We start from the raw sequence: 16,797 nt of genomic DNA, 5'->3' as shown, positions 1-16,797 counted from the left end.
CTTTGTTATTTCTCTGTTTCCAGCAGATGGTGGAGGTGCAAAGCTTGCAATCTGAGTTGAAAAAAAAAAAAAAAGGAAGGATTCGTCTGCAAAGTTCAGCTGCGCTTGCCTCCCAGGCCCTGGTGGGCCACCCCCCCCCCCTCCCTGGTTTAAGAGGCGGATGAGCAAGGAATCGAGGAACCTTTTTATTTATTTAACATTTTTATATACCGAAATTCATGTAGCAAATGTTACATATCAATTCGGTTTACATTATAACATTAAACAGGCACGACAGAGTGCAATTACATCGAACAGGAGGATAAACTTGGATCAGGTAACTGGGGATTAAAGAACACTCCCCTTAATCGCTGGACAGGGCTGAAAGCCTGGGGGGGGGGGCCCAGTTCACTCATCATGGGGGATGGACTGAGCCTGCAGCCATTCTTCGAATGGGAAATATATTTGGTACATCTATCCATCGGTAGAAATCCCTTGTGTGTTGGGGAAGACTATAGTGATAGGAGTATACTATCATCCACCTGGCCAAGATGGTGAGACGGACAATAAAATGCTAAGAGAAATTAGCGAAGCTAACCAAATTGGTAGTGCGGTAATAATGGGAGATTTCAATTACCCCAATATTTACTGGGTAAATATATCATCGGGACACGCTAGAGAGAAAGTTCCTGGATGGAATAAATGATAGCTTTATGGAGCAGTTGGTTCAGGAACCGACGAGAGAGGGAGCCATTTTAGACCTAATTCTCAGTGGAGCACAAGATTTGCTAAGAGAGGTAATGGTGGTGGGGCCGCTTGGCAATAGTGATCATAATATGATCAAATTTGAATTAATGACTGGAAGAGGAACAGTATGCAAATCCACGGCTCTCGTGCTAAACTTTCAAAAGGGAAACTTTGATAAAGAGAAAAATTGTTAGAAAAAAACTGAAAGGAGCAGCTACAAAAGTAAAAAAAAAAAAAAGTGTGCAAGAGGCGTGGTCATTGTTAAAAAAATACCTTCCTAGAAGCACAGTCCAGATGAATTCCACACATTAAGAAAGGTGGAAAGAAGGCAAAACGATCACTGGCATGGTTAAAAGGGGTGGTGAAAGAAGCTATTTTAGCCAAGAGATCTTCATTCAAAAATTGGAAGAAGGATCCAACAGAAGAAAATAGGATAATGCATAAGCGTTGGCAAGTTAAATGTAAGACATTGATAAGACAGGCTAAGAGAGAATTTGAAAAGACGTTGGCCGTAAAGGCAAAAACTCATAGTAAAAACTTTTTTAAATATATCCGAAGCAGAAAGCCTGTGAGGGAGTCAGCTGGACCGTTAGATGATCGAGGGGCTAAAGGGACAATTAGAGAAGATAAGGCTATCGTGGAAAGATTAAATGATGTTTTTGCTTCAGTGTTTACTGAAGAGGATGTTTGGGAGACGGCTGAGAGGGGGGATATGATAGAGATGTTTGAAATTATGAGAGGTCTAGAAAGGGTAGATGTGAATTGGTTATTTACTCTTTCGGATAGTAGAAAGACTAGGGGGCACTCCATGAAGTTAGCATGGGGCACATTTAAAACTAATCGGAGAAAGTTCTTTTTTACTCAACGCACAATTAAACTCTGGAATTTGTTGCCAGAGGATGTGGTTAGTGCAGTTAGTATAGCGGTGTTTAAAAAAGGATTGGATAAGTTCTTGGAAGAGAAGTCCACTACCTGCTATTAAGTTCACTTAGAGAATAGCCACTGCCATTAGCAATGGTAACATGGAATAGACTTAGTTTTTGGGTACTTGCCAGGTTCTTATGGCCTGGATTGGCCACTGTTGGAAACAGGATGCTGGGCTTGATGGACCCTTGGTCTGACCCAGTATGGCATTTTCTTATGTTCTTCTTATGTTCATTCTTCCTCACAGTTGCCTCAATTGTGCTGAAAACTTAACAAAAATCAAGGCCATGTGGCTGCTCCTATCTTAGGGTAAGCAAATCCATCACTCTCTACTCTGCTTTTGGCAGAGTTGGGGGCCCAGAAATGACCTGTGCTGCTAGTGACTACTCCATTTTGGGGCGGGGGGGGGGGGGGAGAAGGAGGAACTGAATTAACATAAGAACATGCAATACTAAGTCAGACCAAGGGTCCATCAAGCCCAGCATCCTGTTTCCAACAGTTTCCAATCTAGGCCATAAGAACCTGGCAAGTACCCAAAAACTAAGTCTATTCCATTGTACTGTTGCTAGTAATAGCATTGGCTATTTTCTAAGTCAACTTAATAGCAGGTAATGGACTTCTCCTCCAAGAACTTATCCAATCCTTTTTTAAACACAGCTACACTAACTGCACTAACCACATCCTCTGGCAACAAATTCCAGAGTTTAATTGTGCGTTGAGTGAAAAAGAACTTTCTCCGATTAGTTTAAAATGTGCCACATGCTAACTTCAAGGAGTGCCCCCTAGTCTTTCTATTATCTGAAAGAGTAAATAACTGATTCACCTTAACCCGTTTAAGACTTCTCATGATTTTAAACACCTCTATCATATCCCCCCTCAGCTGTCTCTTCCCCAAGCTGAAAAGTCCTAACCTCTTTAGTCTTTCCTCATAGGGGAGCTGTCCCATTCCCCTTATCAATTTGGTTGCCCTTCTCTGTACCTTCTCCATCGCAACTATATCTTTTTTGAGATGCGGCAACCAGAATTGTACACAGTATTCAAGGTGCGGTCTCACCATGGAGCGATACAGAGGCATTATGACATTTTCTGTTTTATTCACCATTCCCTTTCTAATAATTCCCAACATTCTGTTTGCTTTTTTGACTGCCGAAGCACACTGAACCGACTATTTCAATGTGTTATCCACTATGACAACTAGATCTCTTCCTTGGGTGGTAGCTCCTAATATGGAACCTAACATTGTGTAACTATAGCATGGGTTATTTTTCCCTATATGCATCACCTTGCATTTATCCACATTAAATTTCATCTGCCATTTGGATGCCCAATTTTCCAGTCTCAGAAGGTTTTCCTGCAATTTATCACAATCTGCTTATGATTTAACTACTCTGAACAATTTTGCATCATCTATAAATTTGATTACCTCACTTGTTGTATTTCTTTCCAGATCATTTATAAATATATTGAAAAGTACGGGTCCCAATACAGATCCCTGAGGCATTCCACTGCCCACTCCCTTCCACTGAGAAAATTGTCCATTTAATCCTATTGTTTGTTTCCTGTCTTTTAGCTAGTTTGTAATCCATGAAAGGTCATCGCAACCTATCCCATGATTTTTTACTTTTCCTAGAAGCCTCTCATGAGGAACTTTGTCAAACGCCTTCTGAAAATCCAAGTATACTACATCTACTGGTTCACCTTTATCCACATGTTTATTAACTCCTTCAAAAAAGTGAAGCAGATTTGTGAGGCAAGACCTGCCTTGGGTAAAGCCCTGCTGACTTTGTTCCATTAAACCATGTCTTTCTATATGTTCTCTGATTTTGATATTTAGAACACTTTCCACTATTTTTCCTGGAACTGAAGTCAGGCTTAACTGGTCTGTAGTTTCCTGGATCACCCCTGGAGCTCTCTTTAAATATTGGGGTTACATTAGCCACTCTCCAGTCTTCAGGTACAATGAATGATTTTAATGATAGGTTACAAATTTTTACTAATAGGTCTGAAATTTCATTTTTTAGTTCCTTCAGAACTCTGGGGTGTATATCATCCAGTCCAGGTGGTTTACTACTCTTCAGTTTATCAATCAGGCCTACCACATTCTTCTAGGTTCACCGTGATTTGGTTCAATCCATCTGAATCATTACCCATGAAAACCTTCTCCATTACGGGTACCTCCCCAACATCCTCTTCAGTAAACACCGAAGCAAAGAAATCATTTAATCTTTCCACGATGGCCTTATCTTCTCTAAGTGCCCCTTTAACCCCTCGATCATCTAACGGTCCAACTGACTCTCTCACAGCTGCTTCGGATATATTTTAAAAAGTTTTTACTGTGAGTTTTTGCCTCTACGGTCAACTTCTTTTCAAATTCTCTCTTAGCCTGTCTTATCAATGTCTTACATTTAACTTGCCAACGCTTATGCATTATCCTATTTTCTTCTGTTGGATCCTTCTTCCAATTTTTGAATGAAGATCTTTTGGCTTAAATAGCTTCTTTCACTTCCCCTTTTAACCATGCCGGTAATCGTTTTGCCTTCTTTCCACCTTTCTTAATGTGTGGAATACATCTAGACTGTGCTTCTAGAATGTTATTTTTGAACAATGACCACGTCTCTTGGACAATTTTTGCTTTTGTAGCTGTTCCTTTCAGTTTTTTCCTAACAATTTTTCTCATTTTATCAAAGTTTCCTTTTGAAAGTTTAGCACGAGAGCCTTGGATTTGCACACTGTTCCTCTTCCAGGCATTAAATCAAATTTGATCATATTATGATCACTATTGCCAGGCGGCCCCACCACCGTTACCTCTCTCACCAAGTCCTGTGCTCCACTGAGAATTAGATCTAAAATTGCTCCCTCTCTCATCGGTTCCTGAACCAACTGCTCCATTTATTCCATCCAGGAACGTTATCTCTCTAGCGTGTCCCGATGATGCATTTACCCAGTCAATATTGGGGTAATTGAAGTCTCCCATTATTACATCAATTAATTTATTCAATGTAAAAACTTCTTTTATTATGTTCTATGTTCTATGTAAACCGCTATATTTTTTAGCGATAGTTACTGTTCTTTGTAAACCGGGGTGATATGTATACTATACAGGAACCTCCGGTATATAAATCATTTAAATAAATAAATAAAAATAAATTACTGCACTACCAATTTGGTTAGCTTCCCTAATTTCTCTTAGTATTTCACTGTCCATCTCACCATCTTGACCAGGTGGACGGTAGTATACCCCTATCGCTATAGTCTTCCCCGACACACAAGGGATTTCTACCCATAAAGATTAAATTTTGTATTTAGTCTCATGCAGGATGTTTATCCTGTTGGACTCTATGCCATCCCGGACATAAAGCGCCACACCTCCTCCCGGGTGCTCCTCTCTGTCATTGCGATATAATTTGTACCCCGGTATAGCACTGTCCCATTGATTATCCTCTTTCCACCATGTCTCAGATGCCAATTAAGTCTATGTCATCATTCACTGTTATACATTCTAATTCTCCCATCTTACTTCTTAGACTTCTGGCATTAGCATATAAACATTTCAAAGTTTGTTTTTTGTTTGTATTTTCATTCTGCTTTTTAATTGATAGGGATAATTTAGAATTTTTTAGTTCAGGTGAGTTTTTAGTTACAGGCACTTGGACTACTTTTCTAATTATTGGAACCTCACTGTTGGGATGCCCTAATTCTAATGCATCATTAGTATCCTTTGAAGATACCTCTCTTCGAACCATGCGCTGCTGAGCGACTGTCTGCTTTCCCCCAAAGTCAAAGACACTTTGTCAGCTCCACTGCTTCTGACACCATTGTGTATTGGTTTATTAGCCCCATTTGCTGCTTATGCTGGCTTCCTGGGTCCCATCCTTTCTGCTCGATGACTACAGTGGGAAAGGAAGAGAGTGATAAAAGGGAGGGTGTGGGGAAGTCAAGAGTGAGTGAGGAGATTTATAGGAGTCAGGAGAGTGAGGGAGAGGACAGGAAGGAGGGGATGTGGAAAGGAAAATGTGAATAAGCAGATCAGAAGAGCAGTGGATTATATGGATGAGAAGGAAGATACAGTGAGTGAGGGGAATCGAAGGTGCCATAGAGTGTGAGTAAGGCTATTAGAGGGACTGATGTGCGAGTGAGGCAATAGGAGGGTTGGGGGGCAGAGTGAATGAGGGAAGGGGATAGTAAAGAAAGCATGGGGTGCTGCTCCCTTCCTTTATCTTCCAAGGAGGCAAAGAGCAAACCACTTTTTTTTTTTTTTTTTAAATTCTAGCCCCCCTAGTCTGAGGAGGCTAAGAAGAATGGACAGTACATCCCAATGTGCCCTCATCCCCCTACACCAGGGCTTAATTTGTGGGGGAACAAGGTGGTACACAGCTCGGCACTTCTTTTTAGAGTCAGGAGGCAGAGCAACAGGGGTGTTCTGCTCCAGCCCTTCCTCTCCAGGTAGCTTGCAGGGAAGAGCAGAGGAGGGGCTGGACCTGAAGCACACAGAATAGCAGCTCTGCTCCCTAATCCAGCCCCTTCTCTCATTCCCTCTCCCCCACACATTTCCTTCCGCATTGCAGGGAACAGAAGGGGAAGGGAAGATACTGAAGCAGACACCAAAAAAGGTTTGAATTAGCACAAATTTGAAACGTTGAGCATTAATGTCAATTGTCAAGGCTACTGCTCACAACTTTCAAACTTGTGCCAATTCATCCCCTTTGTGCCCATTATCGAGGGCTTAAGCCCTGGTAGAACACACCAGAATGGCATTCTGACACTTTTTTTTCTGGACCCAAGAAAGCAGGATAGAGCCGGTAGTGTATACCAGTTCTGGCTCCCCTGAGGAAATAGAACAGATCCAGTAGTTGCATGGATCATTTATGGCCCTCCAGCCCTTGGAGGAAGCAGAGAACAGAGAGTTTTTGAACTCTGTACCCCGAGACAAGGGTAGCCACATGGCTTTGTTTTGGACATGAGAGAGAAAGAAAGAGAGAGAGAAAAAGAGCGAGAGAGAGAGAGAGAGAGAGAGAGAAAGAGAAATCACACCTGGCCCTGCCTATCTCACTCAGTTCCTGTCTACAAATTAAGCCCTGCCAAAGCTGAGGAGAGTCTGCTGATTCTGGCTCAAAGAGGATTGTGTCTTATTGGCTAAGAAAGGAGAGGAGTTGCTGGAGAGCATAATAATTTTTTGGAAGGTGGGAGCTTGAGGACTACCAGGAAAGAGAAATTACTACTTACCTGATCATTTCCTTTTCTTTAGGACACAGATGAATCCAGAACAAGTCAGTTATGCTACTCTACCAGCAGATGGAGACAGAGCAAACTGATGTCGCAGTATATATGTCCCTGCAGTGACATCAGCCTGCCAGTATTCTGTTCAAAAGCAACTGTGGCCACACTAGCGTAAAACTTTATTAAAAACAGAAAAACATTTCAATACTTGGCAGGCAACACTGAGCTCAGACAAGAATTGTATTAACACTTGTCTAGGGACTGGACTAACACTTACCAGTTCTCCCTGTAACACAGTCACACAAGAGGACCATGGTACGTTCGGCAGCCAAGGCAGGGAAGCTGGATTCATCTGACTGTCCTAAAAAAAAGGAAATTATCAGGTAAGTAATAATTTCTCCTCCTTTCTTAGCATGCAGTCAGATGAATCCAGAACAAGAGGGATATACCCAAGCTACTCCCGAATAGGGCAGGAGGCTACCCATGGTCCTGTCAAAATCACACGTGCAAACGCTGCATCCTCCCAGGCATGCACATCCAAAATGATAAAAGCTGGAAAAGGTGTGTAGAGAGGATAAAGTTACAGCTTGGCAAATAGACAGGAGACAGCAACCTAACTTCTGCCCATGACACTGCCTGAGCCCTAACGGAATGAGCTCCAACTTGACTAGGTAGAGGCTTCCCAGCATCAACGTATGCCCCCATGACTACCTCCTTAATCCAGCAGGCTATTGTAGCCCGTGAGGCCAGTTCTCTTTGTTTAGTATCGCCGTGAAGAACAAACAGGCGATCTGTTTTCCATAAAGGCTCAGTAACCTCCAGATATTGGATATGTCTCTTGACATCCAAGGGTCGAAACAGATGATACTCCTATGTCTCTCTCTCTGTTCAGAGACAGCAGGGAAATGGGACTGATTCAACTGAAATTCAGTGACCACCTTCAGTAAAAAGGAAGGAACAGTACGCAGCTGTACCGCTCCTGAAGTCACCTGGAGAAATAACGCCCGATAAGACAAGGCCTGCAGCTCAGAAACTCTCTGCGCAGAACAAATTACCACAAGAAACACTGTTTTCAAGGTCAGCAACTGCAAGGATAGGTTACACATCGGTCTAAACTTAGGACTCACTAAGAAATCCAAAACCAAATTGAGATTCTATAAGGGTACTGGAAACCGCAAAGGATGACTAAGATATTTCACCCCTTTCAGGAAACGAGCCACATCCGGATGAGCCGACAAGGAACCACCATTCACCTGGCCCCCGAGATAGGCCAGAGCCGCTACTTAAGGAATTAAGGGCCAAACCTTTAATTAAGCCATCCTGCAAAAATTTCTAAATGAGTGGGATCTTGGCTGAATGAGTAACAGTACCTTGATTCACACACCTGGCTCCAAGCAAACACTTGCCAAACTCGCACATAGGCAAAGAAGGAGGAGAATTTTCTAGCCCTAAGCAAGGTGGAGATCACTGCCACTGAGAATCCATGTTTCAGCAATTGAGCCCTCTCAAGGACCATACTGTAAGACAAAGCAGAGTCGGATCTTCATGAAGAAATGGACCCTGACTTAGCAGGTTCTTGTGTGACGGAAGTTGAAGGGCAAGTTCCCCAGGAGTTGCCGCAAATCCGCATACTATGGTCTCCTGAGCCAATCTGGAGCAACCAAAAGCACCATCCCTCTGTGGTGCTCGATCCTTCCAATCAATCTGCCCAACATGGTCCAAGGAGGAAAGGCATATAGCAATTTGTCTTCCGGCCACTCCTGCACTAGGGCATCGATCCCCAATGACTTTGAGTCTCTCCTGTGACTGAAGAAATGTGGAACTTTCGCATTGCAAGAAGTCACCAGGAGGTCTAGGAACAGGGAACCAGAATCAGCTGAAACGCTCAAGGCCCATTCGCCTGGGTCCAGACTCTCCCTGCTGAGAAAGTCTGCCCTTATATTGTGTTTTCTGCTATGTGTGAGGTTCAGATCAACTGGAAATGCACTTCTGCCCATTCGATAAGCTGATCTATTTCCTGCGACACTTGCTGGCTCTTGGTTCTTCTCTGCAGATTGATGTAAGCCAGTGGTTGCATTGTCAGACATTATCTGGACAGATCGACCTTGCAGCCTGTCGCTGAACTGCAAACATGCCAACCAGACCTCTCTGGCTTCCAGTCGATTGATGTTCCAGAGAGGCTCCTTCATATTCCAGTGCCTTTGCACAGTCAGCTTCTGACAATGAGCTCCCCAACCAAGGAAGCTTGCATCTGTTGTCAGACCTAGCCAGTCTGGTGTGCTAGGGAAACTCCATTTCTTAAATGATCCACCTGCAGCCACCACTGCAGTTGGCTCCTCCTGCCGATGGAAGTCTCCTCCCAAATCGAACAGTCCTGAGACTGCAGGTTTCATCAAGACAGCAGGGTGTGCTGAAGCAGTCGCCCATGGGCCTACTTCCAGAGTCACTGCCATTAAGCCAAGTACTTGCAGGTAGGACCATATGGTTGGGTGCAGAGTGTTTAATAACAGACGGAGTTGTATCCTCAACTTCTGAATGCACACTTCTGGCAGGAAAACCTTGCCATGCATTGTGCTGAACTGAACCCAGAGGTTCTCCAACAACTGAGCAGGCTGAAGATTGCTCTTGGCCAAGTTCACCACCTAGATGAGCTCCTGCAACAGGGAAATCATCTTGCAGGTCACTCTGCAGCTCTCTTCCAGTGACTTGGCTCGAATCAACTAGTCTTCCAAATACAGGTGTACGAGAATCCCATTTTTTCTCAATTCTGCCACCACTACCACCATTACTTTGGAAAAGGTCCTTGGGGTGGTGGCCAGACCAAAGCGCAGGGCCCGAAACTGACAGACGTCCCAGAACTGCAACATGCAGAAAGCTTTGATGCTCTACTCGGATGGGAATTTGAAGGTACGCTTCAAAGAGAACCAAAGAGAGCAGAAATTCCACTGACTGTACAGCCATTATTACAGAGCGCAATGTTCCGTGTGAAAATGTGTCACCCGTAGATAATGGTTGACACCTTTGAGATCCAGGATGGGATGAAAAGAACCCTCCTTCTTGGGCAATGAAATATCACCCTATATTTTCTTGAGCCTTGGGCACTGGAACTACAGCCCTCAGACTGAGGAGCCTTGCTAATGTAAGAACATAATAAATTGCAATACTGGGTCAGACCAAAGGTCCATCAATCCCAGCACCCTGTTTCCAACAGTGGCCAATCCGGGCTACAAGTACCTGGCAAGTACCAAAATACTAAGAAGATCCCATGCTACTAATGCCAGTAATAGCAGTGGTTATTTTCTAAGTCAACTTGATTAACAGCAGGTAATGGACTTCTCCTCCAAGAACTTATCCAATCCTTTTTTAAGCCCAGCTACACTAACCACATCCCCTGGCAACAAATTCCAGAGTGTAATTGTGCATTGAGTGAAAAAGAATTTTCTCCGATTAGTTTTAAATGTGCTACATGCTAACTTCATGGGAGTACCCCCTAGTCTTTCTATTATGTGAAAGAGTAAATATAATCGATTCACATTTACCTGTTCTAGACCTCTCATGATTTTAAAGACCTCTATCATATCCACCCTCAGCTGTCTCTTCTCCAACCTGAATAGTCCTAACCTCTTTAGTCTTTCCTCATAGGGAAGCAGTTCCATCCCCTTAATCTCTTACTTGCAGGATCCTTTATAGGTGTGGGGGAAGATTTACTTCCAGAGCCCAATGTGACAGGGGTGTTATTTCTACACATTTCCTTTTGTGTTCCCATGGGAGAGGATACTTATCCTCCTGGTGGGTGCAGCGAGTATGGAAGAAATACTCTGAAGTCACTGGGTTAGTGTCCAAAATTAAAAGTCTTTACTGTTCAACAATAATGATGACTGGCACAAACTCAAATTGCAGCACCACAGAACTCTTGTTTTCTTATAGTCTCTTTCCCTCTAACCATGCAGGACTCACATATCAAGGTCAGGCAAACATTCACTCTCCAGGGCTTAAGAACATTAGAACATAACTACATAACATGTAGTTTCCACTGCCTGCTTCTTCTGCAGTGAGTGGCAGGGAGACATCATGAACACATCCAGAGGAACACTGCGAGACTCCGGCGCATATCCCTCTTGTATCACTTCCAGGACCCATTGATCGATGTGATCTCGACCACCTCTGATGGAAGAGAGAGAGGGGTCCAGAGGATACAGGCCTTCCAAAACCAGACCCCCTTTGAAATGAACCTCTGGGGCACCCCACTCAAGATCAATTAATTCTTGAATGGCTTCCATCATGGGGAATAAATGAGAGGCCTTACATAAGGAAACCAAAACGGGACTTTTCTTCGGCTCAGTCACTGCGTTTGCCCCAGGAATGAACAGCATTTTCAAGGTCTGGGAAATCAGAGCTGGCAGTTCATCTTTATGAAAGAACTGTAACATAGTTCTATATGGTTCTAATCCTGGAGGAATTTCACCACCCTCAAGGGAGTCAGGATTGGCGTCATCATCCATGCCATCCAGACCTCCATTGGGAAGTCCCGCTGCTGTTTTAGCTATACTCCGGTGCTTAACAGTAGGTCCCGGCAAAGTTCCCACCTGTGACTCTGCTCTGGGAGTATTAGAAAGGACTATAGATTGCGCCTAGCATTAGGATTGTAATCCGTGGAAAAACTGTACTCATGAAAGGTAAAAGTATCCTATCATGGAGGTACTTGAGGCGTACTCACTGAGCTACCATCCCCTGCAGAGGAACCAGTTAGGGGAGAACCAGGCTTAAATCCGGCTGGGAAGAGCCACGCTTAGTGAAATCAGAGGAAGGCACTTCTCCCTGAGCTGGCACAAGATAGCAGGTACTCCTGGCTGAGATACCCAAATATGACAGGCACTGCAAAGAGAACAATGCTTAGCTTTCTTAGAAGTAAGCACCATTATGGCCAACAGAGTGCTTGAGCGGCGGCCAGAAGCATGCATCTAACTTTCTTTTTTTGTACGTCCAAAAATACTAGACATCCAACCTAGTCATCCAAAAATTAGGCGTCCAACACTTAGGCGTCTCACATCTAAATGTTGCAATGCTGAGCATCCCAAAAATAAGCACTGTAAAACAATTTAAGCGCACAATGTAACTTGGCACACAGGTAATTGTGCAGCCACTTAAGGCACTGCTTAACTCAGACGCACATAATACAAGGCCGGACTAAGTGTCCAAAAATTAGATGCACAGCTAGATGCACAGGCTGAACCAACAATCCCGTAGAGGGCAGCCTAAGAAAGCGCGTGAAATGCCGTTGTGGCCTACCACGCGGTGCACAGCAAAAAAAGGCTCGAAAGCGGAGCCCAGCCTACAGAGGCTGCTCAACCGCCAGGCTGCCAATGTCCCTCAACCTCCCATGAAGCGGGACGAACTTCGGAATGGCACGCTAAGCACAGAAACCAGAAGAAAGGTGGAAGCCCTATGCCATAAAAGCCTCCTTTTAGTCTCTGTAAATACAGATATTAAAAAAAAAAAAAAACAAACACCTTACCTGAACTCAGCCTTACCTGGCTGAGTACAGAGACTGTCTCCAGCTGCGGGGGAAGAGGGCATATGTTGTCTCTGCCATGTTCGGCTTCCTGCACCCACTGCCTTTCAGACGCCTAAGCAACTAAATCCATGCCAGCTGAAACCAGTAACCAGACCAAGGCACTCATCTTAGGGACCATGGAAATCACCTCAAGAATTCTCAACTGGGGGAGGGACCATTTGGTATCACCACAGGAGAGCAGGACGAATGTAATATCCTTAATTCTATTTTTTTTTTTTTAAATGAAGCAATCCCCAGTAGGGAGATGCACATCCATCTGCTGGAGATGGAGAATACTAGCAGGTTGATGTCACTGCAAGGGTACATATACTGTGATGTCAGTTTGCTCCATCTCCATCTGCTGGCAGAGGTGCATAACCCACTTGTTCTGGATTCATCTGACTGGGTGCTAATAAATTAGGGATAAGACAGACTGCGGGATTCATGGGGAAGGGAGCTGGGAATGGAGGACTAAAATCCCTAGGGCAGGGAAGAGGAGGAAGAGGACAGAGAGAAATAAGGTCCCTTTCTCTCTCTATCCTCCTCACCTCATTTATCCTCCATCCCTAGCCCTCAGTAGAGCTCAAGTCCCCAACCATCCATTGCTCACCAGTGCTCATCCAGCAAAGAATGGCTGGGGATGGAGGATCACTGGGATAAAGAGGAGTGTTCGCATGTGGGGGTGACAGAGAGCGTGTTTGGAAGACAGAGCGTTCACACCAACCCTGGCCCCTCACAGAGGTCACATCAGGCCTGGAACCAATTTCCCCTCATTCTACAGTTCCACTTCCTTTTTGTCTACAAATTTATCCCTGGCAGTGGGGAAAGGGTTTCTGTGAAAAGTGGAGGCGTTCACCTTAAGTAAATGTTCAATTTTGTTTTTTGATTCAATTTGAACGAATCCCAAATTGCATCTGCCTGAATATCAGCAATATAGGACGACACAACCAGAAGTACAGCTGATATAAAATACAGCAATTTTACTTTCAAAAAAATGCAGCAAGCTGTCGAGTTATCATGGAAGCACAGATTTGCTAAGGAACTGGAAATCAGTGACTTCACTAACCGGAACAATATGGCTGGACTATTACCTACAGATTGAATTTTCTGCAAATGTTTTTTTTGTATCACCGATTTGAGTGATAGGCTGCTAATTTTTGATGGTATATTGTATACAGAGGCTTTAAAACTTTTTAAACTGTACATGTAAAATGGTGTGGCATTGTTCTACTGTTATTTTAGCAAATAGTATTTTTGGCATAACGTTTTGGTGTGGGATGGAAAGAGTCTGGGATGGTCACATGCTGTGACTCTCTTTTTCATTCTTCCTTCCAAGCCTTTCAGAAATCACAACTTAACACACGCACTTACATTATACACATAGGCCCAATAACCATTATGTAAACATCTTTATTTGAACAAGGAAACTGCCATAGAATATTAAACTTTCAAGATATACCAGTTTGGTTTATTTTTAGAGAAATGAGCATGAACCTGGAATTAGAAAGCAATAATGCTGCAACTGTGTCTCTGGCCAATCAGATATAACTGGTATCACTGTCAACTGCTTCCACAGTGGTCTAAACATAAGGCAACTTGATAAATATTCAGATCAGATCAGCCTAGAACCACCACACTAGAACTAAATTAACATCTTTTTAAAACAAAACTGCCAATTAAATATGGCATAAACAAAATATTGCATGTTAAATAAAAGGCTATATTCTCACAGTTTCATGGTTAGCAGAAAAGTTCTCTCAAGCACATATCTTCATCACACAAAAGGTATTTACTGGCCCCTCTGCTAGGTAATAGTAACCCACTGCATCAATATTGCCACCATGCTCTAGCTACTAATCTTCAATCTGCCACAAAGGGATAACTATCATAAAAAGGCCACATGACAGAAGTATACGCTAGAGCAGTTATTTAAAAAAAAAAAAAAGAACACTGGCGTAATCATATTCAATATACCCTAGCGTACCAGTGAAATTCATGCCTGTCAAGGTATGTGTAAAATTTACCCATTTAGAGATGTTGCCTCATTAAAAAAAAAAAAAAAGAGAGTGGCTATTTTGTTACTTTGGATTAACTTTTGGCCTGGCAATAACATTTGAACCTTATTCTATGAAAATAATAATTAAACCATCTCCAGTTAACCTAACATCCAGAAATTATTTTACAAACTCTAGTTCGAAAGAGGACTTTTTCAAGTTCCATAACACAAGAATTTCATTAACAGGATATCATTTTTATGTTGAATGTCTGCTAAGATGTTCTTTAATCTAATATGCAATTCTAGCCCAAGACTACCCCATTGTCATTTATGTTCCTCATACTACTTTGTGACTGTTTGTTATGATATTGTTACTGTTAAGCACTGAACTTACTGCTGGGAATACAACTAATACAAAGTAACCTCACCGGTGTTCTGAAGCATTACAGAAAGACTCTCGTTCAAGTAATTTATGCTATACCTACATTGGCTCACTTACCTGAATCTCCTCAGTTTCATCCACCAGCAGGAAGCTTACAACCTTCTCAGTCATCACCTTCCGCTTGGTTTCCTCATCCATTCCGTTCCCTTCCTGCTGCTCCCACGTTTTATGGGTATGGTAAGTGGTGACTGGATGTTTCCTTTTGTTTCCCCCAGAATGGCTTCTTTTTTGACAGTCAATGCACAAGTTAGTTTTGCATGCTTGGCACCTAATTGCTGCCCTCTGTCTAGTGTCTGTAGTGCTGCCATATATTACACTGCCATTAGCCCCCTTACAGGAGTCACAGTAAGGGACATGGCCAGGTCTGATCCGGATCCGTTCATGATTTCGCCGCCTCTCCTGCTTGTGCAGTTCCTCTTCACAGCGCTGACACTGCAAGCTACTACACTCGTCACAGTCAAAGATGGCTTCATTGGTGCCGCCACAAACATAGCTTTCCTGGCACAAAAGTGAAGTGTTCAGTCCCTTATCAACAGTTGGAGTCTGGGCACTCATCTTCCGTTTTGTAAAGATAATGTTATGTAGGTTAGCGTTAAGACTTCAGTGGTTTTCAAATGGATGCAAAGCGTTTTCCGGTGCAGGTCAGTCTTTTAAGATCACTTTAACCACTACCTTGGGTTATTAACGTATGCAAAACAATATTGCAAAGCTTCAATTAATTCGTCAGTTAACGAATATTTGTAAAATAGTTATTTCAATATTAGAGAGCGAATTTGCCCGTTCATACACTGATTTTCAAATATTTCAGAAACCATAAAGTGCGGAATAAAACAAGTACTGACAGGCCTAAGTCTTTCCTACGTCTCTCAAAACACTATTTTAAGAGCAGTAATAGATATTGTAGTACAGCAACCACCTCAAGTGAACACCCTACGAAGCAGGTCCGGGGCAAGAAAACAAACATTTACTTACTCAGAAATGCACAGCATTCTAAAAACAACATTTCCAACCAGGATTAAACATTATTTCAAACATTACAAGCACTAAAAAAAAGTTATCTGCTCTCGACGTTCAGTCCGGAGACTGTTCCGTTTAGTATAGGAAACCCCCCGTAAGACACAAAAACACTAAGGGGATTTTCTCGTCTGTTTCTCGAGTAGAGAGCTCCAACCCACAAATCCATCCAAAATATTTCTCTAAAAAAAAAGATGCACGGACTCTTCACAAATCGAATGCCAAGGCTTGAAAACAAACAAAAAAGAGGCCTATAAACAAACTGCTGGCAAATTATCGAGTCGGGAACCACAAACAAGATTTCAGTCAGCTGGCGAGCGTTTCGGAATGACGTCACTACGCTTCGAGGCGTGCTGTTCAAAATGCATCATGGAAGTTGCAGTTCAAGAGGTTCAAAAGACCAACCTTCTCTCCTTCCATACAACTAATATTTCAGCCTAACGCAACTACATTTACCATGATGCAAATTACTGTAATAGGAGGGAAGAGCCCGTGTTTCCAATTTAATGATTTTGTCTCTAGAGACTACATCTGGCAACCTTTTGAACCCGATGGACATTTTTGAACTGTGAACGTGACAGGGAGCTAATTTGAGCTATTCTTGACAATTTAATTACAAATCTAGCAACCTTCTCACAGCTTTAAAATTTCCACCGAGTTCCCCTACTAACCGAACATGACTGGCAGTAGGAAAGTACCAGAGAGCGAGACCTCCTTTGGCTAGAGTGTCCCACAAATGTACAAGAGAGTGAGCCTTCCTCTGCCTAAAATGCTCTAGGAATGTACAAGAGAGTGCGACCTCCTCTGGTGAATGCTAGAAGTACAAGAAAGTTCGACCTCCTCTACTTAGGATGCTTTGGTGTTTGGTCCTGACTAAGCTTCTCCCTTTTGTAAGGGGGTCGTGTTATTTCACTTTCTTTTAGG

The 16,797-nt window shown here is 43.0% G+C and overlaps 1 protein-coding gene across 4 annotated transcripts in view; it reads right to left on the bottom strand.

Moving 5' to 3' along the window:
• ZFYVE1 (zinc finger FYVE-type containing 1) overlaps window positions 1–16,491 on the bottom strand; it is a 118,430-nt gene extending 101,939 nt beyond the window's left edge. The window contains exons 1-2 of one of the 4 annotated variants that reach the window (XM_029598716.1): window positions 14,917–16,491; window positions 7,145–7,228 (exon numbers count right to left, since the gene is read on the bottom strand). In XM_029598716.1, the coding sequence (XP_029454576.1) occupies window positions 7,145–7,228; window positions 14,917–15,414 (582 nt within the window). In that variant the 5' untranslated portion in view covers window positions 15,415–16,491. The remainder of the gene's footprint in view (window positions 1–7,144; window positions 7,229–14,916) is intronic. The other 3 variants (XM_029598718.1, XM_029598719.1, XM_029598717.1) reach the window with 3 other exon arrangements.
• Between the last annotated feature and the right edge of the window lie 306 nt (window positions 16,492–16,797).

The sequence above is a fragment of the Rhinatrema bivittatum genome, chromosome 4, assembly GCF_901001135.1.
Source record: "Rhinatrema bivittatum chromosome 4, aRhiBiv1.1, whole genome shotgun sequence".
Taxonomy (NCBI): domain Eukaryota; kingdom Metazoa; phylum Chordata; class Amphibia; order Gymnophiona; family Rhinatrematidae; genus Rhinatrema; species Rhinatrema bivittatum.
This window is presented reverse-complemented; position numbering and strand designations above follow the sequence as displayed.